At 47.9% G+C, this 15,551-nt stretch overlaps 1 protein-coding gene across 3 annotated transcripts in view; it reads left to right on the top strand.

The window, feature by feature from the left end:
- DHX30 (DExH-box helicase 30) overlaps nucleotides 1-15,551 on the top strand; it is a 60,426-nt gene that overhangs the window by 22,845 nt on the left and 22,030 nt on the right. For 2 of the 3 annotated variants that reach the window (XM_038755624.1, XM_038755626.1), the window contains 2 exons: nucleotides 10,003-10,133; nucleotides 15,029-15,139. In XM_038755624.1, the coding sequence (XP_038611552.1) occupies nucleotides 10,003-10,133; nucleotides 15,029-15,139 (242 nt within the window). Of the gene's footprint in view, nucleotides 1-4,225; nucleotides 4,278-10,002; nucleotides 10,134-15,028; nucleotides 15,140-15,551 lie in introns of those variants that run through there. The other variant, XM_038755625.1, reaches the window with a different exon arrangement.

Raw genomic sequence — 15,551 nt, forward strand, 5'->3', positions numbered from 1 at the left:
GTTGGCCGCGATGAAACCGTTGGCACCTGGAAATAGAAGATGGCGGGGGGCAGCCCCTGAAAGTTAACCAGTCTCACTGCGACTGCCCTTTATGTACCCGATGCCACACGAGGCAAGTCGAATAAGGGTGGTTCCCGCCCTCAAGGAGCTTCCAGAGTTGAGGACTGGTGAGCGCAAGAAGCCCGAGCTACTGATGTCACCGCCAGGAAATGTCTTCCGGGAAGCCAGGCCGCCTACGTGCCCGCCTCTGACCACGCTGTGCTTCAGACGAAGAACCCTCATCCTGCAGCTCCGGAAAACCGGGCCGCGAGGGGAAACCATCTTAGCCCTGCGGACGGGGCACCCCATCTCGTTCAGTCAGGGAAATCCCTGGATGCGTTTCCCCGGCGAGCCCGGCCGGGGCCCCTCGCTGGCCAGAAGTACTTTGGTTTCTCAGAGGTGAGTTGCTGAGGACGCGCCTTTGGCCGTCCGCCCCAAAGCCCCTCTTTCCCCTTCCTCCTCCTCCGGGCGAAGGCGAACGGGGAGTCGTTTTCCTTCGGCGCCGCCCACCATCTTGGAGCCTGGCGAGGCGGCAGCCTCAAGCAGGAGCTTCCCCGGACCTGATCGCTCTCCCGGGGCCCAAAGCGGGATCGGGACCTACGGCCGGGCGACGTCGCCAACTTTAGAGCCGGCGGCCCTCGCGGGTGGCATCCACCGGGGCGTTTCCATCGGGCTGTTTGAGATCCAGCTGGTTCGGCCCCCACCTCCCAGATGGCTGCTGACTAACCAAGAGGGAAGGATCATCATCATCAATCGTATTTATTGAGCGCTTACTGTGTGCAGAGCACTGTACTAAGCGCTTGGGAAGTACCAGTTGGCAACATATAGAGACAGTCCCTACGCAATAGTGGGCTCACAGTCGAAAAGGATGCACGGAGCTCAGAAGGACTTGCCGGATGGCTGGAGAGGGGTCAAGCTTGGGGGCCCTGCTGGATTAGTGGACGTCCTGAACCGTCGAATGATCAAGAACAGGGCCTTCCGACTTCCCCTTTCAAGGTTGCGAAGGAGCGGCCATCGGTCACCGTGGAGATCCGCCCTGGGCATCGTACCCCCGGGGTGAAGCCGGGCTGCAGCGATCCGTGCCACTTCCTCTTTCCGTTCCGGGCCGGAGGAGAAGGCACAGACTGACTTTTGAACCGTTCGGGGAGGGCGGGATCCGCCAATTTAGGCGTCTTCCCCAACAGGGGCTGCTCACTCACAGGAGCCTGGAGCCCAGGGGTAGGGCAGAACCAGAGAGGCGTGACAGCAACGGGCCCAAATGAAGCTTCCCTTTCCCCACGCCCCCCAGCCCAGATATCCTTTGGGGCTCAAAATCACATAAGAGAGACACTGGGCGCTCACTCAGATCCCTACAACGTGCCAGCCCGGTGTGCGGGAGGGAAAGCCGTATTGCCCCTTCTCTTCACTCCCCTTACCTGGCACCTGTGCCACGAGGCAGACTGGCATATGAGGAGGCGGGGTGGCCACAGGGCCACCTGACGCGGGCGTGAGGGGCGAGCAGCCCGGTCAACCCCCCGGCTGGAGGTGTAGGGGGGTTGCTGTGGGCCTGGCTGCTTGAACGTGGCTTTTGGAGGGAGGGGTGGAATGAATGAATGAATCAATCAATCAATCAATTGTATTTATTGAGCGCTTACTGTGTGCAGAGCACCGTACAAAGCGCTTGGGAAGTCCAGGTTGGCAACATATAGAGACAGTCCCTACCCAACAGTGGGCTCACGGTCTAAAACAGTGCTTGGCACATAGTAAGTGCTTAACAAATACCGTGATTAATAGGGTCTGCCACAGGGTAAAGCGTAGGAGCCCATTCACCTTGTATTCCCCCCCGGCGCTTAGAACAGTGCTCTGCACATAGTAAGCGCTTAACAAATGCCATCTTTACTTAAAGGGGGCCCATTCTTGCTAGATTTTGCCCACCAGTAGGAAGGAGGACTGCGGCTTTTTATAGCCACAATCCATTCCAGGCCTTGTTCTCCCCTCATCTCCCTTTCTCACCTTGAGAAGCAGCATGGCCTGATGGCTAGAGCCCGGGCTTGGGAGGCATCATCATCATCATCATCAATCGTATTTATTGAGCGCTTACTGTGTGCAGAGCACTGGACAAAGCGCTTGGGAAGTCCAAGTTGGCAACATATAGAGATAGTCCCTACCCAACAGTGGGCTCACAGTCTAAAAGGGGGAGACAGAGAACAAAACCAAACATACTAACAAAATAAAATAAATAGAATAGATATGTACAAGTAAAATAAATACAGAAGGCCATGGGTTCCAATCCCAGCTCCGCCACTCGCCTGCTGTGTGACCTTAGGCAAGTCACTTCACTTCTCTGTGCCTCAGTACCCTCATCTGTAAAATGGGGATTAAGACTGTGACCCCTCTGGGGGACGGGAACTGCATCCAACCCGATTGGCTTATATCCACCCCAGCGCTTAATTGTGCCTGGCACATAATAAGCACTGAACAAATACCATTATTATTATTGTTGTTTTTATTACAGCATGGCCTAATGGCTAGAGCCCGGGCCTGTAAGTCAGGAGGCCATGGGTTCCAATCCTGGCTCCGCCACTCGCCTGCTGTGTGATCTCAGGCAAGTCACTTCACTTCTCTGTGCCTCAGTTCCCTCATCTGTAAAATGGGGATTAAGACTGTGACCCCCATGGGGAACAGTGACTGTGTCCAACCTGTTTACTTCTCTGGGCCTCCCCACCCCAGCGCTTAGAACAGTGCCTGTTACATAGTAAGTGCTTAGTACCCTAATTATTATTAGCCACCCCAGTGCTTAGAACAGGGCCTGTCACATAGTAAGCGCTTAATACCCTAATTATTATTAGCCACCCCAGCACTTAGAACTGGGCCTGTCACATAGTAAGTGCTTAACAAATACCCTAATTATTATTATTACTATCCACCCCAGTGCTTAGAACAGTGCCTGTCACATAGCGCTTAACAAATACCCTAATTATTATTATTATTATCCACCACAGTGCTTAGAACAGTGCCTGGCACATAGTAAGCGCTTAACAAATACCCTAATTATTATTATTATTAGCCACCACAGTGCTTAGAACAGTGCCTGGCACATAGTAAGCGCTTAACAAATACCTTAATTATTATTATCCACTCCAGTGCTTAAAACAGTGCCTGTCACATAGTAAATACTTAACAAATACCCTAGTTATTATTATTATTATTATCCAACCCAGGGCTTAGAAAAGTGCCTGACACATAGTAAGCGCTTAACAAATACCCTAGTTATTATTATCATCCACCCCAGTGCTTGGTATGGTGCGTGGTACATAGGAAGTGCTTAACAAATACCCTAATTATTATTATTATTATTATCATCCACCCCAGAGCTTGGTATGGTGCCTGGTACATAGTAAGCGCTTAACAAATACCCTAATTATTATTATTATTATCATCCACCCCAGCCCTTGGTAAGGTGCCTGGTACATAGTAAGCGCTTAACAAATACCTTAATAATTATTATTAGCCACCCCAGTGCTTAGAACAGTGCCTGGCACATAGTAAGCGCTTAACAAATACCCTAATTATTGTTATTATCCACCCCAGCACTTAGGACAGTAAGCGCTTAACAAATACCCTCATTATTTTTACCCACCCCAGCGCTTAGAACAGTGCCTGGCACGTAGCAAACGCTGAACAAAGACCACAATAATAACAACAATTATTATATTAACAACGTGATTAACAATTATATTAATAATATTAACAATTATTATTATTATTTCTTCCCGTTGGGCTTCCCGGGCCGCTCCGCCCACGTGCGGCCTGCGGCCGGCGCCCGCAGCGACCAACCCGGGCCAGAGGGGGCGCCGGAGAGGCGGGCCGTCTGCGCACGCGTGGCGGGAGAGCGCGGGAGACCCCCCTCCCTTCTCGGACCCAGTGTGCGCATGCGTGGCGGGAGAGCGAGGGAACCCCCCTCGGACCCAGTGTGCGCATGCGTGGCAGGCGAGAGAGCGCGGGCTACCGACCCCCGCGTGCGCATGCGTGGCGGGCGGGAGAGCAGAGGGAGCCCCCCCCCGAGTGCGCATGCGTGGCGGACGGGGGAAGCGAGGGAGAGCGCGGCAGTGCGCCTGCGCCATGGCCGGGCGGCCGCCAGCGCCCCCACGCGGGCGTGGGCGGCGGGCGGCTCCGAGCATCAGCGGCGGGGGCGTCTATCACAGCCCCGGGGGGGCCCCATTCATAGCCGCCGCCGGGGGTCGGGAACATGGTGAACGGTGAGGAGCGGCCGGGAAATGCAGTGGAATCAATGATCGAGTGAATGAATGAATGAATGAATGAATGAATGAATGAAGAATTGGGGGCTGGGCGCCCCCTGCCGGCAGGGAGCGGCACCGTCACCCCCCTCCCTAGCACCCTCTCCCCATCAATCAATCAATCAATCATATTTATTGAGCGCTTCCTGTGTGCAGAGCACTGTACTAAGCGCTTGGGAAGTCCAAGTGGGCAACATATAGTACAAGTTGGCAACATGTACTAAGCGCTGACCATGTGCCAAGCATTGTCCTAAGCGCAGGGATGGATAATAATAATGTTGGTATTTGCAAAGCGCCGGGGTGGATAATAATAATAATAATAATTAGGGTATTTGTTAAGTGCTTACTATGTGCCAAGCATTGTCCTAAGCGCTGGGGTGGATAATAATAATAATAATAATTAGGGTATTTGTTAAGTGCTTACTATGTGCCAAGCGTTGTCCCAAGCACTGGGGTGGATAATAACAATAATAATGGTGGTATTTGTTAAGCGTTTACTGTGTGCCAACAGTGGGCTCCCAAACACTGCGCAACACGCTCCGCACACAGCGCTCAATAGGAATAACGAGGACGGTATGTGTTAAGCGCTTACTATGTGCCAAGCATTGTCCTAAGCGCTGGGGTGGATAATAATAATAATAATAATGATTAGGGTATTTGTTAAGTGCTTACTATGTGCCAAGCATTGTCCCAAGCGCTGGGGTGGATAATAACAATAATAATCGTGGTATTTGTTAAGCGTTTACTGTGTGCCAACAGTGGGCTCCCAAACACTGAGCAACACGCTCTGCACACAGCGCTCAATAGGAATAACGAGGACGGTATGTGTTAAGCGCTTACTATGTGCCAAGCATCAGCCTAAGCTCTGGGGTGGATAATAATAATAATAATAATTAAGGTATTTGTTAAGTGCTTACTATGTGCCAAGCCTTGTCCCAAGTGCTGGGGTGGATAATAACAATAATAATGGTGGTATTTGTTAAGCGCTTACTATGTGCCAACAGTGGGCTCCCAAACACTGCGCAACACGCTCCGCACACAGCGCTCCATAGGAATAACGAGGACGGTATGTGTTAAGCGCTTACTATGTGCCAAGCATCGGCCTAAGCGCTGGGGTGGATAATAATAATAATAATAATTAGGGTATTTGTTAAGTGCTTACTATGTGCCAGGCATTGTCCCAAGCGCTGGGGTGGATAATAACAATAATAATGGTGGTATTTGTTAAGCGTTTACTGTGTGCCAACAGTGGGCTCCCAAACACTGAGCAACACGCTCCGCACACAGCGCTCAATAGGAATAACGAGGACGGTATGTGTTAAGCGCTTACTATGTGCCAAGCCTCGTCCTAAGCGCTGGGGTGGATAATAATAATAATAATTAGGGTATTTGTTAAGTGCTTACTATGTGCCAAGCATTGTCCTAAACGCAGGGATGGATAATAATAATGGTGGTATTTGTTAAGCTCTTACTATGTCCCAAGTATCATCCTACGCGCTGGAGTGGATAATAATAATAGAGTATTTTTTAAGTGCTTACTATGCGCCAAGCATTGTCCTAAACGCAGGGATGGATAATAATAATGGTGGTATTATTCCTACGCGCTGGAGTGGATAATAATAATAATTAGAGTATTTGTTATGTGCTTCCTATGTGCCAAGCATTGTCCTAAGCGCTGGGGTGGATAATAATAATAATTAGGGTATGCGTTAAGCGCTTACTATGTGCCAAGCATTGTCCTAAGCGCTGGGGTGGATAATAATAATAATAATTAGGGTGTTTGTTATGTGCTTCCTATGTGCCAAGCGTTGTCCTAAGCGCTGGGGTGGGTAATAATAATAATTAGGGTATGCGTTAAGCACTTACTATGTGCCAAACATTGTCTTAAGCACTGGGATGGATAATAACAATAATAACGGTGGTATTTCTTAAGCGCTTACTATGTGCTAAGCATTGTCCTACGCGCTGGGGTGGATAATAATAATAATTAGGGTGTTTGTTAAGCACTTACTATGTGCCAAGCATTGTCCTAAGGGCCGGGGTGGATAATAACAATAATAATGGTGGTATTTGTTAAGCGCTTACTATGTGCCAAGCATTGTCCTACGCGCTGGGGTGGATAATAATAATAATTCGGGTGTTTGTTAAGCACTTACTATGTGCCAAGCATTGTCCTAAGCGCTGGGGTGGATAATAACAATAATAATGGTGGTATTTGTTAAGCGCTTACTATGTGCTAAGCATTGTCCTACGCGCTGGGGTGGATAATAACAATAATAATGGTTGTATTTGTTAAGCGCTTACTACGTGCCAAGCATTGTCCTAAGCCAGGGATGGATAATAATAATGGTGGTATTTATTAAGCGCTTACCATGTGCCAAGCATTGTCCTAAGCACAGGGATGGATAATAATAATGGTGGTATTTGTAAAGCGCTTACTATGTGCCAAGCATTGTCCTAAGCGCTGGGGTGGATAATAATAATAATAATAATGAGGGTATTTGTTAAGCGCTTACTATGTGCCAAGCATTGTCCCAAGCGCTGGGGTGGATAACAATAATAATAATTAGGGTATTTGTTAAGCGCTTACTACGTGCCAAGCATTGTCCTAAGCGCTGGGGTGGATAATGAATTACAGCTATCGCTCTATCATTTGGTATTTTTTAAGCGCTTACTATACAGAGAAAACTGTACTGTTTGGGAGAGTTCAGTAAAACAGTTAGCAGACACATTCCCTGCCCACAGCAAGCTTCCCGTCTAATAATAATAATGATGGCATTTATTAAGCGCTTACTATGTGCAAAGCGCTGTTCTAAGCGCTGGGGAGGATACAAGGTGATCAGGTTGTCCCCCGGGGGGCTCCCGGTTTTAATCCCCATTTTCCAGATGAGGTCACTGAGGCACAGAGAAGTGAAGGGACTTGCCCAAGGTCACCCAGCTGACAGTTGGCGGAGCTGGGATTTGAACCCATGACTTCGGACTCCAAAGCCCAGGCTCTTTCCACTGAGCCACGCAGCTTCTCCAATCAATCAATCAATCAATCGTATTTATTGAGCGCTTACTGTGTGCAGAGCACTGTACTAAGCGCTTGGGAAGTCCAAGAGAACCAAGCAGAATTGGGGCCCTGGGGATTAAGAGGACCTTCATGCAGTCATGTCTATTGAGCACTTACTGTGTGCACAGCACTGTACTAAGCGCTTGGGAGAGGACAGCAGAATAATAAACCGACACATTCCCTGCCCACAACAGGCTTGTTTTCTGGGGGTGGGAAAAGGGGACCGGCCAGGAAAATGGCTCAGGAAGGCAAGGGAGTGCAAAGGATTCCCGAGCGGCTCGGATTGAAATCGGAGCTCGGGGCAGGGCTGAGTTGGGAAACTTGTACTTCCCAAGCGCTTAGTACAGTGCTCTGCACACTGAAAGCGCTCAATAAATACAATTGACTGATTGATTGATTGATTGACAGTGGGGAAAGGGAAGTCTTTTAGACTGTGAGCCCACTGTTGGGTAGGGACTGTCTCTATATGTTGCCAACTTGGACTTCCCAAGCGCTTAGTACAGTGCTCTGCACACAGTAAGCGCTCAATAAATACGATTGATGATGATGATGAAAGGGAAGAGGGAGGCAATTTCTCGACCGTGAGCCCGCTGTTGGGTAGGGACCGTCTCTATATGTTGCCAACTTGTACTTCCCAAGTGCTTAGTCCAGTGCTCTGCACAGAGTAAGCGCTCAATAAATACGATTGAATGAATGAATGAATGACAACCTGATCACCTTGTTTCCTCCCCAGCGCTTAGTACAGTGCTCTGCACACAGTAAGCGCTCAATAAATATGATTGAATGAATGCTCTGCACACAGTAAGCCCTCAGTAAATACGAATGAATGAACGAATGACAACCTGATCACCTTGTTTCCTCCCCAGCGCTTAGTACAGTGCTCTGCACACAGTAAGCGCTCAGTTAATACGAATGAATGAATGAATAATAGTAATATTTGTGGTATTTTTTAAATGATTACCAAGTGCCAGGCACTGCTCTGAGCACTGGTCACAATCCCTGACCCACATAGGGCTCGCAGCCTTTTCATTCAGTCATACATTCAATCGTATTTATTGAGCGCTTACTGTGTGCAGAGCACTGTACTAAGCGCTTGGGAAGTACAAGTTGGCAACATATTCATTCATTCAATTGTATTTATTGAGCGCTTACTGTGTGCAGAGCACTGTACTAAGCACTTGGGAAGTACAAGTTGACAACATATAGAGACGGTCCCTATGCAACAGTGGGCTCACAGTCTAGAAGGGACTGAACAGTGCTTTGCATGTAGTAAGCGCTAGCGCTTAGAACAGTGCTCAGCGCTTAGAACAGTGCTTTGCACATAGTAAGTGCTTAATAATAATAATAGTAATGGCATTTGTTAAGCGCTTACTATGTGCAAAGCACTGTGCTAAGCGCTGGGGGGATACAAGGTGATCAAGTTATCCCACGTGGGGCTCACAGTCAATCCCCATTTTACAGATGAGGTAACTGAGGCTCAGAGAAGTGAAGTGATTTGCCCAGGGTCACACAACAGACATGTGGCGGAGGCAGGATTCGAACACTTGACCTCTGACTCCCAAGCCCGGGCTCTTTCCACTGAGCCATGCTCCTTCTCTTTATTAATGGCTTAATAAATGCCATTATTATTATTATTATTAAATGCCATCATCATTATTATTATTATTATTATTATTATTATTATTAATCCTCATTTACGGATGAGGGAACCGAGGCCCAGAGAATAATAATAATAATAATAATGGCATTTATTAAGCGCTTACTATGTGCAAAGCACTATTCTAAGTGCTGGGGGGGGGATGCAAGGTGATCAGGTTATCCCACGTGGGGCTCACAGTCAATGCCCATTTTACAGATGAGGTAACTGAGGCTCAGAGAAGTGAAGTGATTTGCCCAAGGTCACACAGCAGACATGTGGCGGAGCCAGGATTCGAACCCCTGACCTCTGACTCCCAAGCCCGTGCTCTTTCCATTGAGCCACGCTCCTCTTTATTAATGGCTTAATAAATGCCATTATTATTATTATTATTAAATGCCGTCATCATCATTATTATTATTATTATTAATCCTCATTTACGGATGAGGGAACCGAGGCCCAGAGAAGAAGAGGAATAATGGCATTTATTAAGCGCTTACTAGGAGTTCTATTCCTGGCTCTGCCACATAATAGTAACAATAATAATAATTGTGATATTTGTTAAGTGCTTACTATTACTACTAATAATAATGGCATTTATTAAGCGCTTACTATTACTACTAATAATAATGGCATTTATTAAGCGCTTACTATGTGCAAAGCACCGTTCTAAGCGCTGGGGAAGTTACAAGGTGGATCAGGCTGTCCCCCGGGGGGGCTCCCAGTCTTCATCCCCGTTTTACAAATGAGGGAACTGAGGCCCAGAGAAGTGAAGTGACTTGCCCGCAGTCACAAACAGCTGGGATTTGAACTCATGACCTCCGACTCCAAAGCCCGGGCTGCTTCCCAAGTGTAGACGGTGTCAAAACCCCCCGCAACCCCAGGACTGCTCCTGTCCCGAGACCCCGGCCACGGCCCGCCGTGCCCCCCGCCCCGCGGCTGCCCACCCGGGAGGAAGAAAACGTCTTAACGCCTCCGTCGTCGTGTCTCCTCAGCTTCTCGAGACTTGCTGAAGGAATTTCCGCAGCCCAAAAACCTCCTCAACAGCGTGATCGGAAGAGCCCTCGGCATCTCCCACGCAAAGGACAAACTGGTCTACGTCCACAGCAACGGGCCGAAGAAAAAGGTACGGCGCCGCGGGAGCGGCGGCCTCGGCGGGAGAGGGCTTGCGGGCGGAGGGAGGGCGTCTCTCGGAGGATTCCCTCTCGGCGGACGCGGGTCAATCCATCAATCAATCAATCGGATTTATTGAGCGCTTACTGTGTGCAGAGCACTGGGCTAAGCGCTTGGGAAGTCCAAGTTGGCAACATATAGAGACAGTCCCTACCCAACAGTGGGCTCACAGTCTAAAAGGAGCAACAGCGGTAAGCTCTCCACCATAAGCTCCGCTGTGAGCAGGGAACCTACCAGCTCTTATAGTGTACTCTCCCCAGTGCTTAGCACAGTGTTCTGCACACAGTAAGCACTCAATAAAAACAACTGAATGAATGAACGAACCCAGTCTGACAAATCCTGATAAGAGCCCCTAGTTCAACGGAGTTAGTTAAAAGACAATGTACCATCACCCTGGATGGTAAGGGTTCTTTGAGATATCATCAATGGGATTTATTGTGCGCTTACTTATCAACCATCATCAATCGTATTTATTGAGCGCTTACTGTGTGCAGAGCACTGTACTAAGCGTTTGGGATGTACAAGCTGGCAACATATAGAGACAGTCCCTACCCAACGGCGGGCTCACAGGCTAGAAGGGGGAGACAGACAACAAAACCAAACATATTAACAAAATAAAATCGATAGAATAGATATGTACAAGTAAAATAAATAAATAAATAGAGTAATAAATCCGTACAATCAATCAATCAATCGTTTTTATTGAGCGCTTACTGTGTGCAGAGCACTGTAGTAATCAATCAATCGATCGTATTTATTGAGCACTTACTGTGTGCAGAGCACTGGGCTAAGCTCTTGGGAAGTCCAAGTTGGCAACACATAGAGACGGTCCCTACCCAACGGTGGGCTCACAGTCTAGAAGGGGGAGACAGAGAACAAAACCAAACGTATTAACAAAATAAAATCAATAGAATAGATATGTACAAGTAAAATAGAGTAATAAGTCCGTACAGTCAATCAATCAGTCGTATTTATTGAGCGCTTACTGTGTGCAGAGCACTGGGCTAAGCGCTTGGGAAGTCCAAGTTGGCAACATATAGAGACGGTCCCTTACCCAACAGCGGGCTCACAGTCTAGAAGGGGGAGACAGAGAAGAAAACCAAACGTATTAACAAAATAAAATCAATAGACTAGATATGTACAAGTAAAATAAATAGAGTAATAAGTCCGTACAGTCAGTCAATCAGTCGTATTTATTGAGCGCTTACTGTGTGCAGAGCACTGAGCTAAGCGCTTGGGAAGTCCAAGTTGGCAACCTATAGAGACGGTCCCTTACCCAACAGCGGGCTCACAGTCTAGAAGGGGGAGACAGAGAACAAAAGCAAAAGTAGTAACAAAATAAAATAAATAGAATAGATATGTACAAGTAAAATAAATAGAGTAATAAGTCCGTACAGTCAGTCAATCAGTCGTATTTATTGAGCGCTTACTGTGTGCAGAGCACTGGGCTAAGCGCTTGCGAAGTCCAAGTCGGCAACATGTAGAGACGGTCCCTACCCAACAGTGGGCTTGCAGTCTAGAAGGGGGAGACAGAGAACAAAACCAAACATATTAACAAAATAAAATCAATAGAATAGATATGTACAAGTAAAATAAATAAATAAATAGAGTAATAAATCTGTACAATCAATCAATTGTATTTATTGAGTGCTTGCTGTGTGCAGAGCACTGGGCTAAGCGCTTGGGAAGTCCAAGTTGGTAACCAGCGGTGGGCTCACAGTCTTGAAGGGAGACAGAGAACAAAACCAAACATATTAACAAAATAAAATCAATAGAATAGATATGTACAAGTAAAATAAATAAATAAATAGAGTAATAAATCCGTACAGTCAGTCAATCAATCAATAAGTCATATTTATTGACTGCTTACTGTGTGCAGAGCACTGGGCTAAGTGCTTGGGCAGTCCAAGTTGGCAACATATAGAGACAGTCCCTACCCAACAGTGGGCTCACAGTCTAGAAGGGGGAGACAGACAAAACAAAACATATTAACAAAATAAAATGAATAGAATAGATATGTACAAGTAAAATAAATAAATAGAGTAATAAATCCGTACAGTCAATCAATCAATCGTATTTATTGAGCGCTTACTGTGTGCAGAGCACTGTACTAATCAATCAATCCATCATATATATTGAGCGCTTACCGTGTGCAGAGCACTGTACTAAGCACTTGGGAAGACCAAGTTGGCAACATATAGAGACAGTCCCTACCCAACAGTGGGCTCACAGTCTAGAAGGGGGAGACAGAGAACAGAACCAAACATATTAACAAAATAAAATAAATAGAATAGATAGGTACAAGTAAAATAAGTAGAGTAATATATACGTGCAACGTATATACATATATACAGGTGCTGTGGGGAAGGGAAGGAGGTAAGGTGAGGGGGAGGAGGGGGAGAGGAAGAAGGGGGCTGAGTGTGGGAAGGCCTCCTGGAGGAGGTGAGCTCTCAGTAGGGCCTTGAAGGGAGGAAGAGAGCTAGCTTGGCGGATGGGCAGAGGGATTGGGGGCATTCCAGGCCCGGGGGAGGACGTGGGCCGGGGGTCGATGGCGGGACAGGTGAGAAAGAGGTACGGTGAGGAGATTAGCGGCAGAGGAGCGGAGGGTGCGAGCTGCGATGGAGAAGGACAGATGGGAGGTGAGGTAGGAGGGGGCGAGGGCAGCAGAGGGTGGGAGGCCCCGCTGGGCTTGGAGAAGGGACAGGAGAGCGGGCTCTACCTCGGGAGGCACGGACAGGCCGGTCCAGCCTTATCTGGGGCTGGTGGACAGCCGGGCTCTCCCGTTCCTACCCCTGGAAGGACCAGACACGAAACCAACTGGGTGCCCAGTCTGAAAGCGAAGCTGGAAGCTCCCTGCGGGCCGTGAATGTGTCTGGTTTTCATCCTGTTTTATTCCCCCAAGCGCTTAGCACGGTGCTGTGCACACGGTAAGCGCTCAATAAATACAACTGAATGAATGAAAGGGAAGCAGGGGGATCCCTTCCCCCCCGCCTTACCTCCTTCCCCTCCCCACAGCACCTGGTTATATGTATATATGTTTGTACATATTTATTACTCTATTTTATTTGTACCTATTTACTCTATTTATTTAAGTTTGTTAATATGTTTGGTTTTGTTCTCTGTCTCCCCCTCCTAGACTGTGAGCCCACTGTTGGGTAGGGACCGTCTCTAGATGTTGCCAACTTGTACTTCCCAAGTGCCTAGTCCAGTGCTCTGCACACAGTAAGTGCTCAATAAATATGATTGAATGAATGAATGAATGCAAGGTGCCCCTAGGGAGAAGCGGGCCGGTTTTGTGGCAGGGGAAACCGAGGCTGGGGTGGGTGAGTGCCTCTCTGCCACGAGCACTAGAAACTAGAAATCAGCTCCCTGGACCATAAACCTCCCTTGGTCAAATAAGCGGTAGTTTCTGAGCACATAACAGTCAATCAATCAATCAATCATATTTATTGAGCGCTTACTGTGTGCAGAGCACTGTACTAAGCGCTTGGGAAGTCCAAGTTGGCAACATATAGAGACAGTCCCTACCCAACAGTGGGCTCACAGTCTAAAAGGGGGAGACAGAACAAAGCCAAACATACTAACAAAATAAAATAAATAGAATAGATATGTGCAAGTAAAATAAATAAATAAATAGAGTAATAAGTATGTACAAACATATATACAGGGTACATATAATATAATATATAGATATAGATATAGATATACATATATATATACAATGGTGCAGAGCACCCTGTTCCAAACACTGGGGAGAGTGTAATATAGCAGAGTTGGTAGGCCCACGGTGAGTTTACAGTCTAGAAGGGGAGGTACGCATTAATAAAAATTAATAAAGAGAAGCAGCATGGCTCAGTGGAAAGAGCCCGGGCTTTGGAGTCAGAGGTCATGGGTTCAAATCCTGGCTCTGCCAATTGTCAGCTGGGTGACTTTGGGCAAGTCACTTCACTTCTCTGTGCCTCAGTTCCCTCATCTGTAAAATGGGAATGAAGACTGTGAGCCCCACGTGAGACAACCTGATCGCCTTGTATACCCCCCAGCACTTAGAACAGTGCTTTGCGCATAGTAAGCGCTTAACAAATACCATCATTATTATTATTATTATTTGGAGTCAGAGGTCATGGGTTCAAATGCCGGCTCCGCCACTTGTCAGCTGTGTGACTTTGGGAAAGTCACCTCACTTCTCTGGGCCTCAGTGACCTCATCTGTCAAATGGGGATGAAGACTGTGAGGCCCCCGTGGGACAGCCCGATCACCTTGTAACCTCCCCAGTGCTTAGAACAGTGCTTTGCACATAGTAAGCGCTTAATAAAATGCCATTATTATTATTATAGAAATCAATAAATTCTGACTCTTCATTCGTTCATTCATTCAGTCGTATTTATTGAGCACTTACTGTGTGCAGAGCACCGGACTAAGCTCTCGGGAAGTACAAGTTTGCAACGTATAGAGACGGTCCCTACCCAGCAGCGCGCTCACAGTCTAGAAGGGGGAGACAGACAACAAAACGAAACATATAAACCAAATAAAATAAATATGTGCAAGTAAAATAAATAGAGTAATAAATCTGTACAAACATATGCAGGTGCTGTGGGGAGGGGAAGGAGGTAAGGCGGGGGGGGATGGGGAGGGGGACGAGGATGTAAGTGCTGTGGGGTGAATGATGCCTCAGTTTCTCCCGCTTTCCAATGAGGGGAAAGGCTTTGTGTTTTCGGAGACCCGGAGGGTCCCAGGCATCCGGGGAACCCGCTCCATTCGTGCCAGGGCCTGGGTGCCCTTCCTCCCGTGCCAGGGGCACCCAAGGGGGCGGGAGGAATTCCGTCTTAAGCCCCTCTCAACCCTCCGCAGAAAGTCACCCTACATATCAAGTGGCCCAAGAGCGTGGAGGTGGAAGGCTATGGCAGCAAGAAGATTGACGCGGAGAGACAGGCCGCCGCCGCCGCGTGCCAGCTCTTTAAGGTGACGGTCTCCTCGTGCCCGTCCCTGGGGGTCCCCAGCCATCCTCGTCATCATCGTCAATCGTATTTATTGAGCGCTTACTATGTGCAGAGCACTGTACTAAGCACTTGGGAAGTACAAATTGGCAACATAGAGAGACAGTCCCTACCCAACAGTGGGCTCACAGTCTAAAAGGGGGAGGTGTTCATGTTCAGGGGTCTTCACTTGCTCCCTCAAATGGGCCTCGGACATCTCTGGGAAGCCTCCTTCCCTCCCTCCCCCCTGCCCCGGGGCAGTCGGAGCCCCTCACTGCCCGTCAGGCTCCCCGTAACCATTCCAGACCGTCCTCCGGTCGGAATACGATTGATGATGATGATGACTCTATTTATTTATTTATTCTACTTGTACATATATCTATTCTATTTATTTTATT

Source organism: Tachyglossus aculeatus, chromosome 13, assembly GCF_015852505.1.
Source record: "Tachyglossus aculeatus isolate mTacAcu1 chromosome 13, mTacAcu1.pri, whole genome shotgun sequence".
Lineage (NCBI taxonomy): Eukaryota > Metazoa > Chordata > Mammalia > Monotremata > Tachyglossidae > Tachyglossus > Tachyglossus aculeatus.